Source organism: Ascidiella aspersa, chromosome 7 (assembly GCF_963924565.1).
Source record: "Ascidiella aspersa chromosome 7, kaAscAspe10.2, whole genome shotgun sequence".
NCBI classification, from domain to species: Eukaryota; Metazoa; Chordata; class Ascidiacea; order Phlebobranchia; family Ascidiidae; genus Ascidiella; species Ascidiella aspersa.
The window spans coordinates 30,828,907-30,851,407 of NC_139453.1; the positions used below are offsets into that span (position 1 = coordinate 30,828,907).

At 36.1% G+C, this 22,501-nt stretch overlaps 1 protein-coding gene across 1 annotated transcript; it reads right to left on the reverse strand.

The window, feature by feature from the left end:
* Nucleotides 1-1,677: 1,677 nt before the first annotated feature.
* On the reverse strand, nt 1,678-21,747 carry LOC146138949 (NACHT, LRR and PYD domains-containing protein 3-like). The gene is made up of 8 exons (XM_083394744.1): nt 21,700-21,747; nt 21,201-21,450; nt 16,819-18,527; nt 15,879-16,034; nt 15,040-15,201; nt 14,601-14,762; nt 13,524-13,661; nt 1,678-1,797 (listed from the first exon to the last, which is right to left on the reverse strand). The coding sequence occupies exons 1-8, from the start codon at nt 21,745-21,747 to the stop codon at nt 1,678-1,680; spliced, it is 2,745 nt and encodes a 914-aa protein (XP_083250870.1).
* Nucleotides 21,748-22,501: the final 754 nt, after the last annotated feature.

A 22,501-nucleotide genomic window follows, 5' to 3' on the forward strand; every position in this document is an offset into this window, starting at 1 on the left:
CAACTGGTTTCGCCGCCTTATACTTGTTTACTTATTTAGGAACCCTAAACGTTTTTAAGTTTCAACAGATTTGCGATAATTTGATCTCACCACCAATCGGCATTTGTGTATTTACCTTATTGCCACAATCTAAACCCGGGTTGTTTAAACTTGGTGGTAAGTGTATAATGTTTACGGGGTCCATGAAGGCCTAATTCAAATATTAGTGTATATTTAAAAAGTAATCAATTTTTCAAATAAAAGTTTAATTAAATAAAACGATTTTGCACTGAATGTATTTAGACTCCATTTTTGTGTTGTGATGTGAATTTATGACGTCATCTGTAAAATTCCCTTCCTCCGTGGTCCATGCGAAGCAAAAACAAATTTAGATATCCGCGATAAAAAAAAAGTTTAAGAACGCCTGATTTAAAACTGTAAGGTTCAGCAAACAACTTTTCGCATATAACCTCTGATAAACCCTCTTAGTGAGGCACGAAGTTTAACTTTTTTTGTTTTAACCTGATTGCTCTTTAATGTAAGTTATGGTGCTCATGATATCCACGATACAGTTGACATATAGTCTAAATTAATTTGTCAATATAAAAAAATATTTTGGCAAAATTTAACAAATCCTAATTTGTTCCTTTTATTGTAGATTTATATTGAGCCTTATTTTTATTTTGCTGTGCTTGTTTGTTGTGTGTGTAAAAAAAGGCGATTTTAAAAATAATGTAGAACAATTGAGTCCTTTATACATATTTCTGCACGCTTATTTTGTTGATTTTGAGTAGTAAGGCGTGGTATAGAGTTGGAGAAGTTGCTTAGATTAACTCAAAGATCAACAAATTATTTCATTAAGTGCCGAATAACTGTACGGATTAATGATTGCGGGTAGGGTTTAAAAGTTTGTGCTAATAACTTTAATAATATTAAACGAAAGAAACATAAAAATTATCGAATAAAATATATAGACTTAGCTTTAAAAAATCAGTTTGGATTCCGGTGTTGTAATGACTGAAGCCAATGACTTGACTCAAGTGTATGTCACTGTTTTTAATTGACTTGAATTAAGTCGTTTTGATAAAATTACTTGACTTAAGTCTTTAACAAATGACTTGACTTGGACTTAAGTTATTTCACAAATATTTTTCACAAATATGTGTGTTTACTTTTGTGTTTGTTGTCTGTTGCAAATGGTTTACAAATCCATTTCGAACAGCACAAAACTTAACATGTTTCAGGAACTCTGAAAATTCTTATTTTAAACATTTTAAAACTTGACAAATTGGAAAGACTATATTTAATAAAAAACAATTTTTTTTAAATCATCAAAAATCGAAAGCACGTCAAGGCTTTGCCAAATTTTTATTTAAAACCGAAAAAAAAATTAAATACAGAAGTATTACACAACTCATTTACTCTTAAGCCCCTTAAGAATAAAAATAAGCCATTGCTTAAAGGTAGTTTACCAGATAATAATTTAAGCGCGGCGCAAAATTCCTGCGTTGATTGATTGCGCAACTGACTCGTCCAAACACGTGCGCGCGAAAAAGTTTGCCATTTGCCAAGTTGGATTTGAAGGAGCAACAGTCTGGAGGAATGATGTTGTACGTTTGTTGGGAAGATCTCGTTTTAACGCCACTGGGGCGTACAACTATTATGAGGTGCTGTAACAACTAGTGGCTGTCACGCGCGTCAATCTCGGCTGTGGGAGATAGGCTTTAGCATAAACCTCTTTTGACGCAGGGAAACCGCTTGGGTCAAAGCAAGGTTCGGGCAGGGAACCTTGCTTGATCTTGGCGGTGCAACGTAGTTCTGGTGCCAAGAGAAGGTTAGGGTGCGTTGTAGGTGGCCCATAGATGAGGTCGTGGCACCGTGTTGAATAAATAGGTTTCATTTAGCTTCGCCTTACATAGTGGGATACTCCGCCATTTAATTTCGTAGGATATAGTTTGTATGGCGGTTACAACTAAATAAGGATTAGGATTTTAGATTCCGACGGTTGTGTTCACGGGCGTGTCTTGTGTCCGTGTAACGCAAGTCAATACAAACCGGTATTGGCACCAAACCTCGCGTAGGGCATAGGATCCCCACCCCCTGGCTTTAGCTTTCAAATGCAGATTTAATGCCCATTTATAGGTTGAGTTTGGGTAAAAAGTTTGAAAAAAGAACGGTGCTGTGTGGAATTCTTTTTAGGGCTGCGCTGTTTTGTACCGTTCATAAAAAAAGTCGTGTTAACCAAATATTGCATTTTAGTTTCTTTTTCTTTTTCTTTGGAGCTAAATGACCGAATCCCATAGGCTCTGGTTTTCAAGTTAGCTTAGAAATTTATTTAGCAAACACGTTATGTGAGAGCAATAGGCCTTGTCCGTGCATTTTTATACACTTTTTTCTTTCCTTCAAATGGTAGCCATAAAAATGCCGGACAAAACCACTTGAAAACCAGTGATGTTGGCATTAGTTTGCACTAAAATGGCTAATCAAAAAAAATTAGTAAAATCGAATTTTGAAGGGTTGTTTTCTGCAAAACCTCTCGCACACCAGTCGTTAATGACGTTGCTAAATACGGTAAATTTATAAACTTTACAAAAATGTTAAAAAATATTTCTTGTTTAAACCACATACCGCAACTGGCAAATCCGCAACTGGCAAAAGCAAAAAGTGTCCGGATTGTTTTTCAGAGCTTTTTCACATAAAACTGCACTTTATACTTAAGCACACTGCACAGCTCTGAACCAATTTAGTGAGGTTATCGGCAACAACACATTTTATGTAACTTTTAATGCTATCAATTCGAACTTCAACTAGAAGTGAACTATAACCTAAGAATCGAACTCAATTTGGACAAAATTTGCTCAAATGTTGTGCTTAACACTTCACAACCTGTGACCACGATGCGATGAGACGATGGAATTCCGACGAAAGAACTGTATGTTGTGTTTGCACTTTGCACGAACATTTGAGTCAGTTGCACTAATTTAAATTTGTTGCCGATATATATTGTGGAAGGGAAAGTCTTAGAAGTTCAGAAAGTTCGGTTGAATGTTTTGTCTTTTTTAATGTCGACTTGATCGTCGACAAATGACTTTCAATGTAGCGATTTTTTGCAGTTTCTTTTAACCATTTTTCCTACAGGCTTGATTTTCAGTTTTTCGCCCAACAAACAAAACACTACAAACAGACCACTACACGTTTCCGTAACATTTTCCCGCATTGTGTTTGGGTTATAGGTGTCAGTGATGCATTTTGCCACCAACAAAAAAATACTTTTACAAGTCTTTTTAAAGAGAATAGGGTTATAGGGATGTTCGTGAAAAAACAGTCACTCATCCGTTGAAACTAGGGGGCTGTTCCCCCATATAGGGCCTTAAGGCTAAGAGTTTTAAGGTTTGATAGGTAACATTTTTCCACATAGGGCTTAAAGAGTGTTTAGGGAATAGGTATGTTCGCGATTGCTCACTGTAGTAGGAAACCAGCGGACAGTTGCCCCCATGTATATAGGCTTAAGGAATAGGAGTAGCAATAGGTTGTGAACAAAAACCTCAACGGCTATAGGAATAGGATAAGCAAGGTGTAAGGCTTAAGGCCCCATATAGGGCTTAAGGAGTAGCAATAGGTTGTGAACCAAAACCACCGCGCCTAGGGTTTAAGGTTTAGGGATAAGGATAGGCGCAATAAACAAAGCCACTGAATAGTAGAAGATGATATTTTAACCTTTTTTCTGTATTTTCATGAAACACCGTCAAGTACGATCGGGAAAGGACCACGTGACCGGTTGACATTATGACGAACAAACCAGGTTATGACGTCAAAATGACTTCGCATCTCCGGGAGTCCACAACGATCGACCGACCACATCAACGTCAAGTTTGAATTTTAATCACGTCACATGTCATCTCTGTGTGATGACATCACTGCTACGTCATCAGCGTACAACCACTAAGCGGGAATGACGTCAACACCGCCTCTACTTGACGTCAACTTGCTTCCAACAACTGACGTCATACTGTTAGGATAATGCTCTATGAAAGGGTTATGATCTCATACTGACGTCACTCATCCCAAAACGTCTCATTTGACGTTTAATTTTTTATTTGTCGCTGTGTGTTTGCTGTGTCCTTTATCGTCGCATTTTTGTGGAAGTGTTTCCGCGTAACCTATTGCGCTTAATATGGAAGCAATTTTCAAAAATAAATTTGTTCTTTTCTGCAGACCTGGCTTGTAAAATAATGAATTAACAAGCTAAAAATAGTGGCAAATAAGCTTTTAAACCAGCCTTGCCAAATTTTCAAATTTTGCCGAAAAATCATTGCCAAAATCTTTATTAAATCAGTTTAAGGCGGTTCTAACCGGTTTATGTTGAAAAATCCGGTAAATTCCCTATGAAATATGTGCACTTTTAAAATCGCCAAAAATAGAAAAAACAGCAAGGCTATAGCCTTGCCAAATTTTCAAATTTTGCCGAAAAATAATTTTGCTTCAAATTGCCTCAAAATCTTGATTAAACCAGTTTAAGGCGGTTCTAACCGGTTTATGTTGAAAAATCCGGTAAATTCCCCCTGAAATATGTATACTTTTAAAATCGTCAAAAGTGGAAAACACAGCAAGGCTATAGCCTTGCCAAATTTTCAAATTTTGCCGAAAAATAATTTTGCTTCAAATTGCCCCAAAATCTTGATTAAACCAGTTTAAGGCGGTTCTAACCGGTTTTTGTTGAAAAATCCGGTAAATTCCCCACAAAATATGTATATTTTTAAATCGTCAAAAATGGAAAAAAACACTAAGGCTATAGCCTTGCCAAATTTTCAAATTTTACCGAAAAATCATTTTGCTTCAAATTGCCCCAAAATCTTGATTAAACCAGTTTAAGGCGGTTCCAACCGGTTTTTGTTGAAAAATCCGGTAAATTCCTCCTGAAATATGTTTTTTTTTTAAATCGTCAAAAATTGAAAAAAACACCAAGGCTATATAGCCTTGCCAAATTTTCAAATTTTGCCGAAAAATAATTTTGCTTTAAATTGCCCCAAAATCTTGATTAAACCAGTTTAAGGCGGTTCTAACCGGTTTATGTTGAAAAATCCGGTAAATTCCCCATGAAATATATTTTTTTTTAAATCGTCAAAAATGGAAAAAACACCAAGGCTATATTTGCCAAATTTTCAAATTTTGCCGAAAAATAATTTTGCTTCAAATTGCCCCAAAATCTTGATTAAACCAGTTTAAGGCGGTTCCAAACGGTTTTTGTTGAAAAAACCGGTAAATTCCCCCTGAAATATGTTTTTTTTTTTAAATCGTCAAAAATGGAAAAAACACCAAGGCTATATTTGCCAAATTTTCAAATTTTGCCGAAAAATAATTTTGCTTCAAATTGCCCCAAAATCTTGATTAAACCAGTTTAAGGCGGTTCTAACCGGTTTATGTTGAAAAATCCGGTAAATTCCCCATGAAATATATTTTTTTTTTAAATCGTCAAAAATGGAAAAAACACCAAGGCTATATTTGCCAAATTTTCAAATTTTGCCGAAAAATAATTTTGCTTCAAATTGCCCCAAAATCTTGATTAAACCAGTTTAAGGCGGTTCCAAACGGTTTTTGTTGAAAAAACCGGTAAATTCCCATGAAATATGTGTTTTTTTTTTAATCGTCAAAAATGGAAAAAACACCAAGGCTATATAGCCTTGCCAAATTTTCAAATTTTACCGAAAAATCATTTTGCTTCAAATTGCCTCAAAATCTTGATTAAACCAGTTTAAGGCGGTTCTAACCGGTTTTTGTTGAAAATTCCGGTAAATTCCCATGAAATATGTGTTTTTTTTTAAATCGTCAAAAATGGAAAAAACACCAAGGCTATATAGCCTTGCCAAATTTTCAAATTTTACCGAAAAATCATTTTGCTTCAAATTGCCCCAAAATCTTGATTAAACCAGTTTAAGGCGGTTCTAACCGGTTTTTGTTGAAAATTCCGGTAAATTCCCATGAAATATGTGTTTTTTTTTAAATCGTCAAAAATGGAAAAAACACCAAGGCTATATAGCCTTGCCAAATTTTCAAATTTTACCGAAAAATCATTTTGCTTCAAATTGCCTCAAAATCTTGATTAAACCAGTTTAAGGCGGTTCTAACCGGTTTTTGTTGAAAATTCCGGTAAATTCCCATGAAATATGTGTTTTTTTTTAAATCGTCAAAAATGGAAAAAACACCAAGGCTATATAGCCTTGCCAAATTTTCAAATTTTACCGAAAAATCATTTTGCTTCAAATTGCCCCAAAATCTTGATTAAACCAGTTTAAGGCGGTTCTAACCGGTTTTTGTTGAAAATTCCGGTAAATTCCCATGAAATATGTGTTTTTTTTTAAATCGTCAAAAATGGAAAAAACACCAAGGCTATATAGCCTTGCCAAATTTTCAAATTTTACCGAAAAATCATTTTGCTTCAAATTGCCTCAAAATCTTGATTAAACCAGTTTAAGGCGGTTCTAACCGGTTTATGCTGAAAAATCCGGTAAATTCCCCCGGAAATATTTTCCGATAAACTTTTTATATTGTAATTGCCCCAGATTCTTGATTAAACTGGTTTAAGGCGGTTTAAACAGGTTTAACCTAGGCTATTTCGAGATGAGTAAAATTATAAAAAAAAGATTGAGTAAAATTATCAAGTGCGCGTTTTTTTTTTTTTAAAGATTGATTAAAGTAGTTAAAATCCCTAACGAGTTTTAAACAATTTTTCCTTAAGAACTTCAAAAATCACTAAACATTCACCCTTTGAATTATTTGCAGCTGGAAAAGAAAGCACAGGTTTTCGAAAATTACTTTCATATTAAGCGCAATAGGTTACGCGGAAACACTTACACAAAAATGCGACGATAAATCACACAGCAAACACACAGCGACAAATGAAAACAAAAACTCTTATAAATGTTTAAACGTCAAATATGACGTTTTGGGATGAGTGACGTCAGTATATGGCATCATAACCCTCACCGAGCAATCACCAAAGAATAATAAAGAAAATTTATATTTTCTGGATATAAATCGCGTAAGACACTGCGAAACTACTAAATGGCATAACACATAAGATAAAATAACTGATAGTACCAGATGAAAACAAGCAAAAAATCTTTCATTGAGCAAAGTCCCAACAAGATGACGTCAGTTGTTGGAAAACACATGAGTGACGTCAAGTCCGCTTGGTTGTTGAGTCACGATGACGTATCAATGATGTCATACCCAGGGATGACGTAGATGGAGATCGAACAGGACGTGAATTTATTTAGTGGTCGATCGTTGTGGACCCCCGAGATGATTGGCCACTATGACGTCATGAACGTGTGGTTCGTTCAGGTCACGTGGTCATCTTCGTACTCGAAAAGTGTTTCATGAAACTACAGAAAAAAAGGTTAAAACATCATCTTCTATAATTGAATGGCTATACACTTTAGTGCGCCTATCCTTAAACCTTCATCCTTAATCCTTAAAACCTTAAGTTAAGCCTTAAGGTCCTACCCCTAGTCGTCGTGGTTTTGGTTCACAACCTATTCCTATTTCTTACGCCCTAAGGGGGCAACTTCATCCTAGATCCTACTTTGTTCAATTACAACCCTACTCCCTATTCCTAAAGACACGTTTAAATCCCTATTTTGTGTTTGTTTGGAAAATGCATCACTAACACAATAAGCCAATAACTCCTCGCCGTGTTGAAACCTATAGCAATAATACACAAGTGGGTTGCCAGCATTTGTGGAGTTTTATTTGTTGGTTGGTAATGCGTATAAGTGTGCGCGTTTGCAAAACACTGAAAAAAAAACCTGTAGGAGAAAAGCGTTAAAAACAGCGAAAATTACTATAACTGAAAGGCTTTTGTCGATAACAAAGTCAACATTAAAAAATTCACAAAACAGTTGACTTAACTTTCTGAACTCCTAGACCTTCCCTTCCACAATATATATCGGCAACAAATTTAAATTAGTGCAACTGACTCGGATGTTCGTGCGGGATTTGTTTTATTATGTGGCAGACTTAATAAGTGCAAACACAACACACAGTTCTTTCGTCGGGGAAGAATTCCATCGTCTCATCGAGTTGAAGTGTTAAGCACAACAACTAGTTTGAACAAATTTTGTCCAAATTGAGTTCGATTTTTAGGTTAGAGTTCACTTCTAGTTTTGGAAGCATTAAAAGTTACATAAAATGTGTTGTTGCCGATAACCTCACTAAATTGGTTCAAATCTGTGCAGTGTGCTTTAAATATAAATTGCAGTATTAAGTGAAAATCTATGAACCAATCCGGACACTTCCTGCTTTTATAACACAATAACAATTATAAGTGCAAAACATCTACAATAGAAGGCATGGCTGTCACGCGAATTTGCCAGTTGCGGTATATATCGGTACAAGTACTGGTATATATTTTTTAACATTATTTTGTAAACATTTACCGCATTTAGCAACGTCATTAACGACTGTGGGGTGTGGAGTTTGTATATTATATTTATATCTGCTAAAAACACAAAATGACAGAAGCAAAGAAAATAGAGCTAAAGACCGGGCGAGAGGTTTTGCAGTAAACGTCTCGTCATAATGCGATTTTACTACGTATTTTTGGTTTGCCATTTTTCATGCAAACGTTTTTCCAAAATCACTGGTTATTGCTGCTCCAGGACATTAAGCTATCTTGAAAACCAGTGCCTACGGGATGCGGCCATTTAGCTCCATAGAAAAAGAACTAAAACACAATATTTGGTTAACACGACTTTTTTATGAACGTTGCAAAACAGCGCAACCTTAAAAAGAATTCCACACAGCACCGTTCTTTTTTGCGGACATTTTACCCCAACACAACCTATTAATGGGCATTAAATCTGCATTTAAAATCTAAAGCCAGGGGTGGGGGATCCTATGCCCTACGCGAGGTTGGGTGCCAATACCGGTTTGTATTGACTTGCATTACACGGACACAAGACAAGCCCGTGAACACAACCGTCGAAATCTAAAACCCTAATAACTATTGAGTTGAAACCGCCATGCAAACTATATCCTACGGAAATAAATGGCGGAATATCCCACTATTTAAGGCGAAGCTAAAAATGCAGCCTATTTATTCAAAATGGTGCCACGAGTTCTTCTATGGGCCACCTACAAGGCACCTTAGCTTTCTCGTGGCACCAGAACTACGTTGCACCGCCAAGATCAAGCAAGGTTCCCTGCCCGAACCTTGCTTTGACCCAAGCGGTTTCCCTGCGTCAAAGAGGTTAATACTAAAGCCTATCTCCCACAGTCGAGATTGACGTGCGTGACGACAGCCACTATTTGTTACAGCACCTCATAATAGTTGTACGCCCCAGTGGCGTAAAGACGAGATCTTCCCAACAAACGTACACATCATTCTCCAAACGTGCTGCTTCTTTCTGTTTGTTTGGCTCCGGTACCTCAGAAACATGTTGCTTCTTCAAATCCAACTTGACAAATGGCAAACCTTTTCTCGCGCACGTGTTTGGACGAGTCAGTTGCGCAATCAATCAACGCAGGAATTTCGCGCCGCGCCTTAATTATTTTCTGGTAAACTGCCTTTAAGCACTTAATTTTATTTTTTAGATCCAATAAAACACAGAGTAGTGTTAGGTACTTTCATGGGCAAAAAGTGTAAATGAGTTTTGTGTAAAATTGTTATTTTATTTTAGAGTTCTCAAAGCAATTGATATTAATAATCTACACTCCTTCGTGTACTTTCACCTGGGACCAGTATTACTAAGAATTTGGTCAAATTGATTTTTTATCATATAACCAAAATTTTCTTAACTAAAAGTATTTTGTTGTTCCATATTGCGCGCATGTGTAACATCACAACACAAACTCATACACCGAAACATCACTGAATATCGATTCTATAGACGATAAATTTTTAAACAACTTGTTAGAACCGCCTTAAACTGGTTCAATCCAGCTTCGGGCAATTGGTAGCAAAAAGTGAAATGTATGAAAATACGTCACAAAAAAAGGAGTAATGTTGATTTATTCATGTTCGCTGCGAAAACGAACGACAACAAAGCAACGAGTGAAATTAAACCTTCAAAACTAAACTAAACAAAAATTAGCGGGACAATAATAACGAGACGAAAGAAATAAACACAATGCCGAAACTTGTTGTAGAAAATTCCGATAATTAAATTTACGCACAAAAAAAATGACCGCGACCAATAAATGCTCAAGAGTATAAATAACATAAATATGAGAAAAACTCAATCTTTGTGGGAAACCCGTAATATACTGAGGATGGTAAACACATACGATACGTTCATTAGATCACAAAGGTTGCTTGTCTGGTCTGTAAGTTGGGCCGAATGTTTGATATTCAGTAACAAAAAGTTCCCAGGCCGATTTTTTTGTTTATTTGCTGACTAAGTGATGCAATACAAACTTTACCTTGTGGGTGAACCGGTGAGTTTTCGTCTAACCGCGGTTATTTATTAAGGAAAAAAATTCTCGCACATCAGGTTTTTAAAATATTCGCATTTAAATTTTTCCAATGTTTTGTTTAATTATTAATACGGGAACATTAAGTACCGGTATGTAAAATAACCCAACTTTGATAATGCACCTATTTTTGAAAATCACATTAGTCTTAGTGAAGTCGCCTTAAGTTTGAGTCTAATAGTTTGTGATAATTTTCACAAGATTAAAAATACTAGTTTATCGTTTTTCAAACTAAACTCTGTCATAGTAAGCTGTTTGCAAAAATATTTAAATCAAGCTCAAACTATTTGTGCAATAACTTACATCAATATAAAGTCGTTTGAAAATGACATAAAATGAAACGCCATTCTTATGGGTGTTACTGGCATCTTTGAACACAACAGTATACAGGGAAGAGCTTTTATCAGTGTTTATTTTCCAATTTTTTTTTTCAATTCCATATTTACCAAACAAGAAATACTTAGAAAGTTGTGCGAACTTTCAGAGTTCCTGAAACATGTGAAGTTTTGTGCAAATTGAGCTTGATTTGTAAATCACTTGCAACAGACAATAAACACAAAGTAAACCACACATTAGCCAAATTATATCGATCAAGCATTTTGCTCAGTGGTCAAAAACAAAGACCAAAGGGTTAATTACTAAGATCCGGGGCAAATTGCCTCAGTAAATTAAAGCACGATAATTAAACATATAAATGGAAGCGTTTTATCGGGTGGAAATCAAAACTAATTTTAAAGTCAAGTCTATATATTCTATTCCATGGGCGTGCAACTGTTTATCGCAACGGGCTACAATGTATAGTTATGATGGTGCTGCGGGCCAAACAATCGAACAGCATTTACAGTTTTTATTAAAAAACACCGTGAAATATTAATATATATTCAAAACACTCCACCCATAAAGTAAGATCATGTCACTGAATCATTGCCAGCAGAACAAGGCAGTTTTACTACAATGCACACTATGACGCAATAATGGAGGTTCCGTCAGTGTGACGTAATACAAATTGAAAAATGCTAACGATTTCGTTACAAAAATTACTTTCAAAAGTATTAAAAATGAATGGGCTACTTGACGGAGTCTGTGCGGGCCACGTAAAAAGGTAGCGCGGGCCGAGCTGTGGCCCGCGGGCCGTATGTTTCACGCCTCTGTTCTATTCGATAATTTTTATGTTTCCTTCGTTTAATAAAATTATAAAGTTATTAACACAAACTTTTAAATTCGGCCCGCAATCATTAATCCGTACAGTTATTCGGCACTTAATGAAACAATGTGTTGATCCATGAGTTATTGTAAACAACTTCTCCTACTCTAAACCACTACTAAAACACAACAAAATAAGCGTGCAGAAATATGTTTAAGGCCTCTTGTTCTACATTGGCTTCAAAATCACCTTTTTATATACACACAAAGAACAGGCACAACAAAACACAAATAAGGCTTAATATAAAGCTACAATAAAAGGAACAAATTATTATTATTATTTTTTTGATTTGATGGAATAACTTTAACTATATGTCAACTGTATCGTAGATATCATGAGCGCCATAAATTACATTAAAGAGCAATCAGGTTAAAACAAAAAAAGTTAAACTTCGTGCCACACTAAGAGGGTTTATCAGAGGTTATATGCGAAAAGTTTTTGCTAAACCTACAGTGTTTAGATCAGTGGTTCTCAAACTGGGGTCCGCGGTCCTTTTGGGTCCGCGAGACAATTTCCTGGGACCGCGAAGCACCTAACAAAAAATCAACACGACGCTTCTAAAGAAGAAATTTTTTGTCCATTAAAATTTTCAGGCAACTTACTTTTTCAAACAAGCTGATTAGTTGTTCATTCACGTTTTTGTACGCTTCGAGTTAAATTGTCCATTGTGACGTCATAGTGTTGCATTGTGCTATTGAGAATTACGTTTTTACAGCTGCTGCGTTGCCACTGTAAGCTGTACAGTAACGGTTTTAAAATTGTACATGATTGCTTTACTTAAATAAAGCGATTCTTTGGTTAAGGGTAATATAGCCGAGCTGATAGCAAAGAAGCAAGTGCACCCGTCCCATTTTGATACCATTAAAAACAACGTGTTATTTTGTGTTTATATGTTTATTTTTTCAAGGGACCGTGAGCAATTTAAAAAAAATTGGGCGGACCGTTGCGTAATTTTTTTTAAAAGTTTGAGAACCACTGGTTTAGATCGTGATAATAATTTAAATGCACAATTATCGCAAATCTTGTTGTAACTTAAAAAACATATGTTGGTGGAAGATGGTCAGTGGATCGAAGTTGATTCGAATGTCAAGGTTGTTATTAATTCCCTTTGTGTGTTAGCTGTAAAACATACAGGAGTGTTTTTCAGTATTGTAAACAAGTCATTTTGAAATGACTTAAGTCCGAGTTAAGTCGTTTTTAGAAATAAATTAAGTCCAAGTCAAGTCTTAAACGATAAACCATTAAAAAATGGAAACTAGTCCGATTATTATGAGCAGTAATTCAATGAGAAAACAAAACAAAAACACAGCATGTATCAATTCAATATATTGTTTACGTACAAAACTTGTTATAAATAGCTCAATTTTATAGTCACATTTGAAATAAAAACACTTAATTTCAAGCAAAGTCATTTGACTCAATGACTTAAGTCGAGTCAAGTCATTTAAAAGCAGTTACTTAACTCATTACAACAGTGTGTTTTACATCCTTTAAAACATAACTCGGTGAGCTTGAGCTCATTTACCCAGTATTTCTGCAGATAGATGGAATGAAACAAGTTAAACTTCCTTCGCGTATAAAGAGAAAACAAAAAAGTCCACACACAATTATTAAAGTGGAATGTTGTTTATTTTAAAAGCCTTTCGCTTCATGCAGGAGATTTACGATGCATTTGTTTAAAACATGAATATAATAAATAGCGCGACGGTATTTGGGAAAGCAATACCCCAAAGTATAATACGGGCTTGGAGTGCATCTGCAACTAAAAACTACATTCAAATACCGGATTAGACCGGAATTATGCTCTTATAAATTAGGCTTTTTGTTGGTTGATTGTGAGGTATTTATGAGAAAATGTTTAACTTACCTTGCGTAAAGATTCCAAATCATCTTTATCGATGTATTTTTCAGTTAACTCCAGTTCCTTCACGTTATGAGCACAAGTTCTTAGCAAAGCCGCTCCTTCACTTCCAAGATTGTTGCCTTTTAGGTTTAAAACCTCCATCTACATAAACACGTTTTTTGTTAATGTACGACACTAGAAGTGTAAGCTACATTGAGTCCATTACGTAACAATTATGATGACGTGTTTATGTCGCAATAAATGTTTCGCAAAATATTACTTTATAAGTCTGTGATCAACGGCCTTATTATATAAGCTACCGAACTAAAATCGAAGAAAAATTAAAACACAAATCGTAGCTGTGGAGAAGGTTTTAGGGGAACTATTTTGGGACTTCACCACAAAAAAAAGGTTTATTTAAAAAAATAATTAGGTTGTACATTTGCCAAACAACAACAAGCTTCGCCGAGCGATCTTGTTTTTAAACCGGGATTTTTGCTGTAGCCGAGTGGATCTCAAACATTACCTGGACCGCTTTTTGCATCCTTAGAAATATGGTAAAAATTTTATGAACCCATTTAAATTTGTAAGTTTGGCGGATTTGGTAAAATTTTAAAATAAAATAACCGAAAATAACAAAAACGCAACATATAGCAAATATTTTTGTGTGAAAAAATAACACAGAGTGTTTGTTCAACTTATTTGATTCATGACGTCAACATAACATTGTTGTGTGACGTCATGTCTCTTGGCCTAAACAAAATCCTGCAGCGTCACATCGCGATCCGCAAGCTAACAATAAAAAAACCGATGTTGGAAGAATTCTAAAAATTTCATGACGTTGTTGAAAAGTCAGAGTTACAATGTTATTTCAGTTACGTTTAATATTTTTGATCAAGGGCAACCCAACAATTGCCTCCCACACAAAGTAACTTAACGACAAAAGTAAGGTTTTGCGAATCATGAAGTACGTTTTGGGTGTCTGTTTACACATTGGGGATTCCCCGTTTCAAAACGTGCACCCCCGGTTTTAGGGGGTCAGTGTGAGTAGTCCGCATACAGCGCACCTAGTGGTCGTTAATATACATAGCCTAAACTTACAGGTCGATCCAAGCGAGATATGGCATGGGTTAGAGGTCTAAAATCTGGTCCATAAATGTCGCAGTGAAGCAAATACAGCCGCTTTACTTTGTGAATAGATTTTGCCAGCAGAGCAAGTTCATCGGATCCAAGCTTGGTGTTATACAGGACCAATAACTCAATCTACATAAGCCAGTGTTTGTTAGGTTTATATTGTTACAGGTTGCCTCCAATCGTTCCATCCAATCGGTTTTTAAAGGGGGAAAACTTCCCAAAGTATACATAGCACATCACAAACAGCGAAATATACGCAACACTTAGTTTCCTCATAAACACACTCAGGCTACAATATTAAGTCAAAAACAAAATCATTCCCCCCCCCCCCCCCCTACACGGTTGTTTTTTGCACTCCCAGTTTTGGAGCTAATGTTACTTAAGCACCATGTAGTCGTAAACTTACAGGCCGATCCAAGCGAGATATGGCATCGGTTAGAGGTCGTAAATCTGGTCCATAGAAGTCACAGTTCCACAAACCCAGAATCTTTAGGTTGTGGATAGATTCTGCCAGTAGAGCAAGTTCATCCGATCCAAGCTTGCTGTTATACAGGTACAACATCTCCATCTACAAGAACAAGGTATTAGTTCATACTTGGCACAAGCGGCTTACAGACTTACCAATTATCGTTTATGTTTGCAGCTTGTGTTATATTCAGATGGTGAAGTAAGCCGGAACGGTTTGGAGCGGTTGTCCGGTAAAATAATTGCTGCACTGACACGGCATCAATAAAAGAATATTTTTTTTGCGGCGATGTTACGCACCATGCAGTGGTAGACAAGCGTTATTCGTTGTTTCACTGGTTGAAAAACTTTAATAAGGGTTGTCTGATAATACCGGATCGAAGCCGATGCCCGATACAAAGTGGAAGTATCGATACTCGTCCTAGGCTTGTATCGGTGCCGATCCAATACTAAGTAGTAAAGGTTTTATAAACATAAATTTCCACCTAATGCAGCAATTCCTATCTTGAAAGGTGATTTAGTCAAAAATAGAAGTTACAATCTGTTGGTAATTAAACTTCTTTGCGCTAAAACGAATTTCGGCCTATAACCTAGAAAAATGGCCTTTAAACGTTTTTAATATTTTTTGTTTGGTCATAGTAATGACGTCATTTTTTATCGGATCAGGTCGCGATACTTTGTGCCCAAAATATCGGGTATCGGCGTCAGAATAAAATCTCAAATATCGGACATCCCTAGCACTAGTACAAGCAACTTATTTTACAAACCAACGTTAATTACCGGTTCAGGCAAATTGTTAATTCCATCAGTGAGAACTTTTAGATCAGACAGTGAGATCTTGTGGCAATGTAGCGACAGATAATCGATTTTATGAGCACAGGAGAAGAGAGCAGTGAAGTCACTCGCTTTGTTGGTGACAACATGAACTTTTCCCATCTGTAAAAGTTATATAAACGTGCACATAAAAGGTCATTCGAAATCAAACAAAATATTGTATTTCATAAAACTTTGCCAACAAGTTAGACCAGTGATTCTCAACCTTTTATGGCTTACGGCACCCCTCAAAAATAATAAATAGATTGCGGCACCCTGACTGGAATTTTCAAGTATTTCACTGAAATGTCATTATAGATGGAACTGGAACAACACATCCAACTTAAAACATGTAGGAAAAAGTTATTTGATTTAATGGTCTCTAATCGTTCACAAATAGTTGTATCACGAAGCTTACAAATTGAGCAGAAATCAGGTTCTAAAAATTTCTCAAATACCTATCGTCCTCCTGGGGCATTAGAAATGGGACACAGGGCGCCGCGGCACCCCGGTGAGTTATGGTGTAAACTTTCTGTATTGTGCCTATGTTTGGTAACTTATACCAAGTGTGTTTTACCAGTTCGTATTTGTAATATTTTTACAAACCCCATATAACTTTGGTCACACTAACTTTGTAATAATCATCCACACTCGGACAAATATCCTTCTCCACTCTGAAAAGTTTTTTTTAAAGTTCCAACTAGGAATGTCCGATGACATGAGATAGTATACGATAGCCGATACTTAGTGGTAGTATCGCTACTCGTCCGCTTTTCTTTCATCAAATTAAATTTTGGTATCGTAATCAACTATGAAGCATCGCACATTCTTTTTAACGCAGCATAAATACCTAATTCACGCAAAACTCTTATTTTAAAAACCAACAAAAAAAACAACATCCACAGACCTTATGATGCAAGTTCTTCATTGTGACCATCAGCATTTCTAAAGCGTTGCCGGTGAATATGGACGGTCTTGCGCTGATGTTAAAGATAAACTTTCTTCTGGTTGCTCGGAACACGTGACTGAAACTTGTCACGTGACTTGGAAAGATCGTTTCATGTAAATATAATTTTAGCTCTCCAGGAAGGGAATTCCCCACTAAGGTGATGATGTCATTATTGACTGATTCACAAGCAAAAGCACAAACCTTGAACAACTTGGCTGTGTCGGACTTCGCCCACTTTTGATCGACTGACAGTTGTAAAGCAAGTGAAGTGGCGAGGTTTGTGAGAAACTCTTTCTTTTCAGCAACTTCAGTTTGAGAAATCTGAAATATCGGTCGTAGTTTACCGGGTAGGTCCGGATTGAGCAACCCGAATAGAAATTTTACAACCATTTCCCATTGATCACTTTCCATTTGTGGAAGCAACTGTGAAAATGTCCCGATATCAGTGTCAAACATGAGCTTGAGTGCTACAAAGAATTCCTGCCAGAGGAGATGAACAAAGAAGTAATTTTTGTCTCCCTCTAATAGTTTGAAATCTTGGTTGTCTGAGTAAGCTTGGAATTGGATAAAATCCTCCAAATCATCAACATTTAGTCCAACTTCATAAAAATCTTCGGTTTCAAAGATTAACTTATCTTGAAGCATTCCGTTTAAAGCCAAGTGCGAAAGGTTTCGCAAAATAATGGGGTTATGTTGAAACTTAGGAGAACGAATACAATCAGTCACAAAAGATGCAAAAACATCAGTAACTGTGAATAAACCATCACTTGAACCATGTTTCACAATATAAGATGAAAAAGTTTTGGCAAAAATTGGAATAAAACACAAAGCCTTGGCTGATGGGTTTTGTTCGAGTGACTTTTTAATCTTTTCATTTTCTACTTGGTTTGGATAAAGTTGTTCGAAAAACAATTTTTGGGATATTTCATTAAAGCCGATTACCCGGACTGTAAAGTGTGGCTTGAAACTTGGGTGTAGCTTGTGATAAGCCCCCGGTCGTGAAGCAAGCAGCTTGTGAGCATTTGGAAGAATGTCGCCTCGTAGAAGGTTTTGGAGAATGACAACTGGCTTAGCACGATCATACAAACCGATTACTGGGGCTTCTATTGAAAGATCCGTTAATCTAGCTTCATCCAAACCATCCATTAAGATGTAGACATTGGATGATTCTGATAGCTTATCCAGAATTGCATTGTCTTTGTCCTTTTGGTGTTTCCAGTTGATGTTGGTTGACTTTACCAGGAATTCCAAGACGTTGATCTCCTTATTCCTGTCAAGCTTCTTTAGATCGATAAAAAACAAAAAGGAGTTGTCTATCGTGTATAGTTCATCTCTAATATTCTTGAGAAACTGCTTGACAAGTGTGGTTTTACCGATACCAGCGATACCAACCACACCAACTGTGTTGCCATATTTCTCAACATGATCATTGAAACTTGCTTGACCGAGATATTTTGATTTTGCTTCTTGAATCGAATTGTTCTTTGCTTCAAGAAACAGATTCTTCAAAGAAATGGTATTTGTTTCCTTAAAAAACACTTCTTTTGTCCCAAACTTCTCCAACGTTTGTAGATGCTCTCTGATGACGTCAAGAGGTCCTGGATCAGTTGGCAGAGATTCAATGATGACGTCAGCTTTTCTGCTCAACGATTTTTGCAAAACAAAATCTGAAATCAACGATTTACGCTAAAAATAGCAGAGAAAGTGTTCCTTATTAACTTCGATATTTGTCACAATATTGGTTCGTCTGTATCAATAAAAGAAGAACTTAAAACAAAAACAAGCCTAAATTACCTACAGCATTTGAGAACTCAATAATTTGCTCGATGATTTTCCCAACACTTAATTTGCAAATCAGATTTAATGCATTTGGATATGCTGTTAATTTATTAGTTTAAATCAGAACTCATTTTAACCTATACCTAAAAATCATTGGTTCGCGTGTACCACAGTCGTAATAAAATTGATGACGCCATAAAGTAGACTTGATGTTTCAGGTCCAACTCATGCCCAAATATGAAACCATTGATTAGATTTACATTAAAGGAAAAGCTGTCTTTCCTTTAACTAACTTTGAACTTTCGAAAGTTTTTTAAATTGATAACTAAAAATCACCTCAAGAAACCCCAAAATCAATTTACGAACTTAAGAACCCCTGCTTTGGAAGTTCCGCTCTAAGGCTTTACTGTGTTAATTGGTTGAAATTTCGATGTCTCCAAACAAAGGCCACCCTTAATATATAGGGGAAGGCGGGGCAAAACCGACCCCTTAGAGGAGACCTGGGCAACATACGGCCCGCGGGCCGGATCCGGCCCGCCAAGCAGTTTAATCCGGCCCGTGGCCTATTTTCCATACATAGGCTAAGCGAAAACAAGGACGAGTTTCTACATGTTGGGTGGTGTCGTAAACACTCTTTCCATGGACGGATGTAGTCATGACTCATGACCCGCCAAATTCGATTTTTAGCCTGTTTGAAATACTAAAACAGAAATTGTTTTCGCGCTTTTGCACGAAATACGAATCTCTTTCTCGTATATTTTCGGCAACTTTACAGACAAAATAGCGTCCTCTGCACTGTGACACTCTCTCCAAAATGTTAAACAACCTTAGCATAAATACTATTATATGTTTTTAGCGCATCAAAAGTATTCCGTCTTTAAAGTATGAGCGAAAAATCGACAGTTTTCTAAACTCTGAAATATACCGATTCGCATTTTGTTAACCTAATTTAGGTTAATGCCATGTTGTGTTTTAGTTAATGCCATATCCGATTTATATTGTACCGCAAATAACACATCTGTAACTTAAAGCTTTAAAAAGCCAAAAAAACATTGTTAGTTTTTTTGTATTAAATTTTTTCGTATTTTAATCTTAACTTTTGGGTCAACGCGCCCCACAACTTTATAAACGCCAATATATCAAGCAATGTACCATTTTTGTCTGTTCTTAATGCTTCACGTCCTCCTCTAAATCTAAATTAAACTTTGCAGTTCAAAACAAACATAGTCAAACATTTTTCACGCTTCACGCGACGTTTTGTAGCCTTCTTTAGATTGCACAATTTCACATTACTTCAAACGTAATAACTAATAACAAATCGTTACCTTATTCGTTTTATACCATCAGAGTTTCTGACGTCATATTGCGTGTATTTTAGATCCTATTTTTGACCCGGCCCGCCACAACATTTTAAGTTTCTCATGCGGCCCGCGTTCAAAAATAATTGCCCACCCCTGCCTTAAGGAATAAATGCTAGATTCCGGGTTTGACAAAACATTTTTTTGATGAGTAGGGTAGCAACTGAAAAGTGTTACTGAAAGTTACTCCTATGCTTAAAAACAACTAAAAAGAAGCATACCTTTTGAATAAATTAACTTTTGTTGTCGATTTTTACACAGTTCAAGACGGACTCGACTAATAAAATATAATTTAAATGCTTTGTTGTGTGAAAATGCCGGATCGAGGATTTGTGTCAGAGATACTGTCACAAGTTACGTCACAACGTGACGTCATAATTTAAGTAATGATATACATTACGCCTTATAGGTTAAAAATATTTTCGAAAGTTTGTCAAATACACAAGAAAACCACAAAACCTCAATGCTAAGTAGCATTGCAACTATATATACATTACATGGTTATAAATAAGCCGTACTTAAACTGCCTTATATTTCTCTTGATGTATACCAACTCATCAGTATTAAAACAAATAGCAATTCCAAAATGTCTTACTGAAAAGCTATCAATAAAACAAACAGTGCAGTTTTAAGTTCAGTTATACGCCAGTAAAACAGAGTGACTAGTGAGGGGTCCGTTTTGCCCCAACACTATCTATCGCATGAAAACCTGATTTCTTTTATATCTTTCAACTTAAATAGCCAACTTTTTCGGATTAATAAGCAGACTCTTACCTACAAATATTTAGGAAAAAAGTAAACTCTGTCGTTATAAACTTGAGTAATAACGGCACCCTGGTTTGTGCAAAATCGAATCTGCCTAATTTTTGGCCACAAACATTTTTCGACGATAAGTCATGTTCAGCAAAACAAATATTGACTCTGGCAATTTTCGTTAAATAGAAAAGTGAGGGGTCCGTTTTGCACCGCTTTCCCTTATATCTCATTGGGTTGTTTGTAAGTGAAACCAATCATTGTATTCCTTAATAAACTTTCGACTAGGGAAATTTGTTTACTTACAGATGAACTGTAAATAAACAATAAAATGTGGCTGAATATCATTTAATTATTTAATTTGCTAGTTTTAAATAATAATGATGTAAAGTTGCTTAAGTTCGGAATCTCTTGTTGGATTTTCCCATATTCACCAAACAACGCACTTACCATGGTCGAATGTGTCCAGTTGTGCATGAAGTGGTTGTGGAGGGGTTGGTTGATTTATGAACCAATCGCTCGCAAGGATTGCTAAGATGCCAACGGCAACAGGAACCATCCAAATACGATTTGGTTGGTTCCTTCGTGCTGGTTGAATTGGTGCTGGTTGGTTTTCTGGTACAGGTGGTGTTTGAAAATATGCATCACCCAAGATTGCATACTGGGCGTTAATCGGCTGGCTTGGACTGGGTATAGGGTCCTGTTAAAACGTAAACTAATTAAAAAAAGTCTCGGTGCAAGTCAAGTCGCTGAGAATAAGTCAAATTCAAGTCAAGTCACTGATATACCGTAAAAATAAAAAAGATAAGTAATGAAAATTGGTAAAATCGTCTGATTACGAGAAATAATTCAACTAATAAAAACAGCAGTAACTTAATTCAAGTCATGTCATTAAAAAGTTTTTGACTTAAGTTATTACAACACCGAAAACCCTGGCGAACGTATTTACCGCATCCACAGTTTCTCGATTGTCTGCTTCGTTTTCATTGGCCGCCATTTTTGGTCTAATTTGAAGATCGGGTTTTAACAAAGTTAGAAAGCTAGGAAAGTGAACATAAGAAGTAAGTAAGAAATATGGAAAGCTAAATGTTTCAATTAGATAGGAGGACAACATCTCATTACACCAGATCAACTCCAGCTTAAAAAACACGGTGTTATAAAAACATGAACGAAAATAGTTCCTCTCCTGAACGCGAACTGGGTCTAAATCCACAAATAACAAATGACATTTTATTGAAACATTAACAACCTCTTTTTTCCATTAATGTAAAACATTTAAAATGTTTGAATAAAAAGAAGTGCAACTGCTACCAAACACCTTTAAAAATTAGAGTCTCCAGTCCACATTGGGACAACTAGATTATTCTGCTTCCGAATTTAGTCAGTTACAGCATAATGTGACAAATCTAATCTAATCTAATTCATGAATTGCTCTATCATCTTGATTTAAACAAATAATTTAAATGAAACTCTTGTTTTAACGCACTAATCTCAGGCTCGCCTAGCGCAAAATGTTAAAATAGACCAAGCGCGTGTAGTCAGCAGTAGGCGGCAGCACAACGGATTAAACTTTAACAGCAAACATTAACTTTATGTTTTGTGCGTTTCACCACTTCAGTCACCACAATGTCTGTCGTAAATCTTATGAAAGAGGGAGATACGTTGGGGCAAATATTTAAGCACACGGCAATTTTTACAATCGGTTGCTGATAAAATGCACCAACGACCGCGAAATAATTCAGTTCAATTAA

Coding starts and splice junctions, on each gene's coding strand:
- LOC146138949 (XM_083394744.1), bottom strand. CDS start 21,747: ATGGCGGCCAATGAAAACGAAGCAGACAATCGAGAAACTGTGGATGCG. Junction 16,035..16,818: donor TGAAGAACTTGCATCATAAG/GTCTGTGGATGT, acceptor TAACTTTTACAG/ATGGGAAAAGTTCATGTTGT. Junction 14,763..15,039: donor TATCTCGCTTGGATCGGCCT/GTAAGTTTACGA, acceptor TGGCTTATGTAG/ATTGAGTTATTGGTCCTGTA.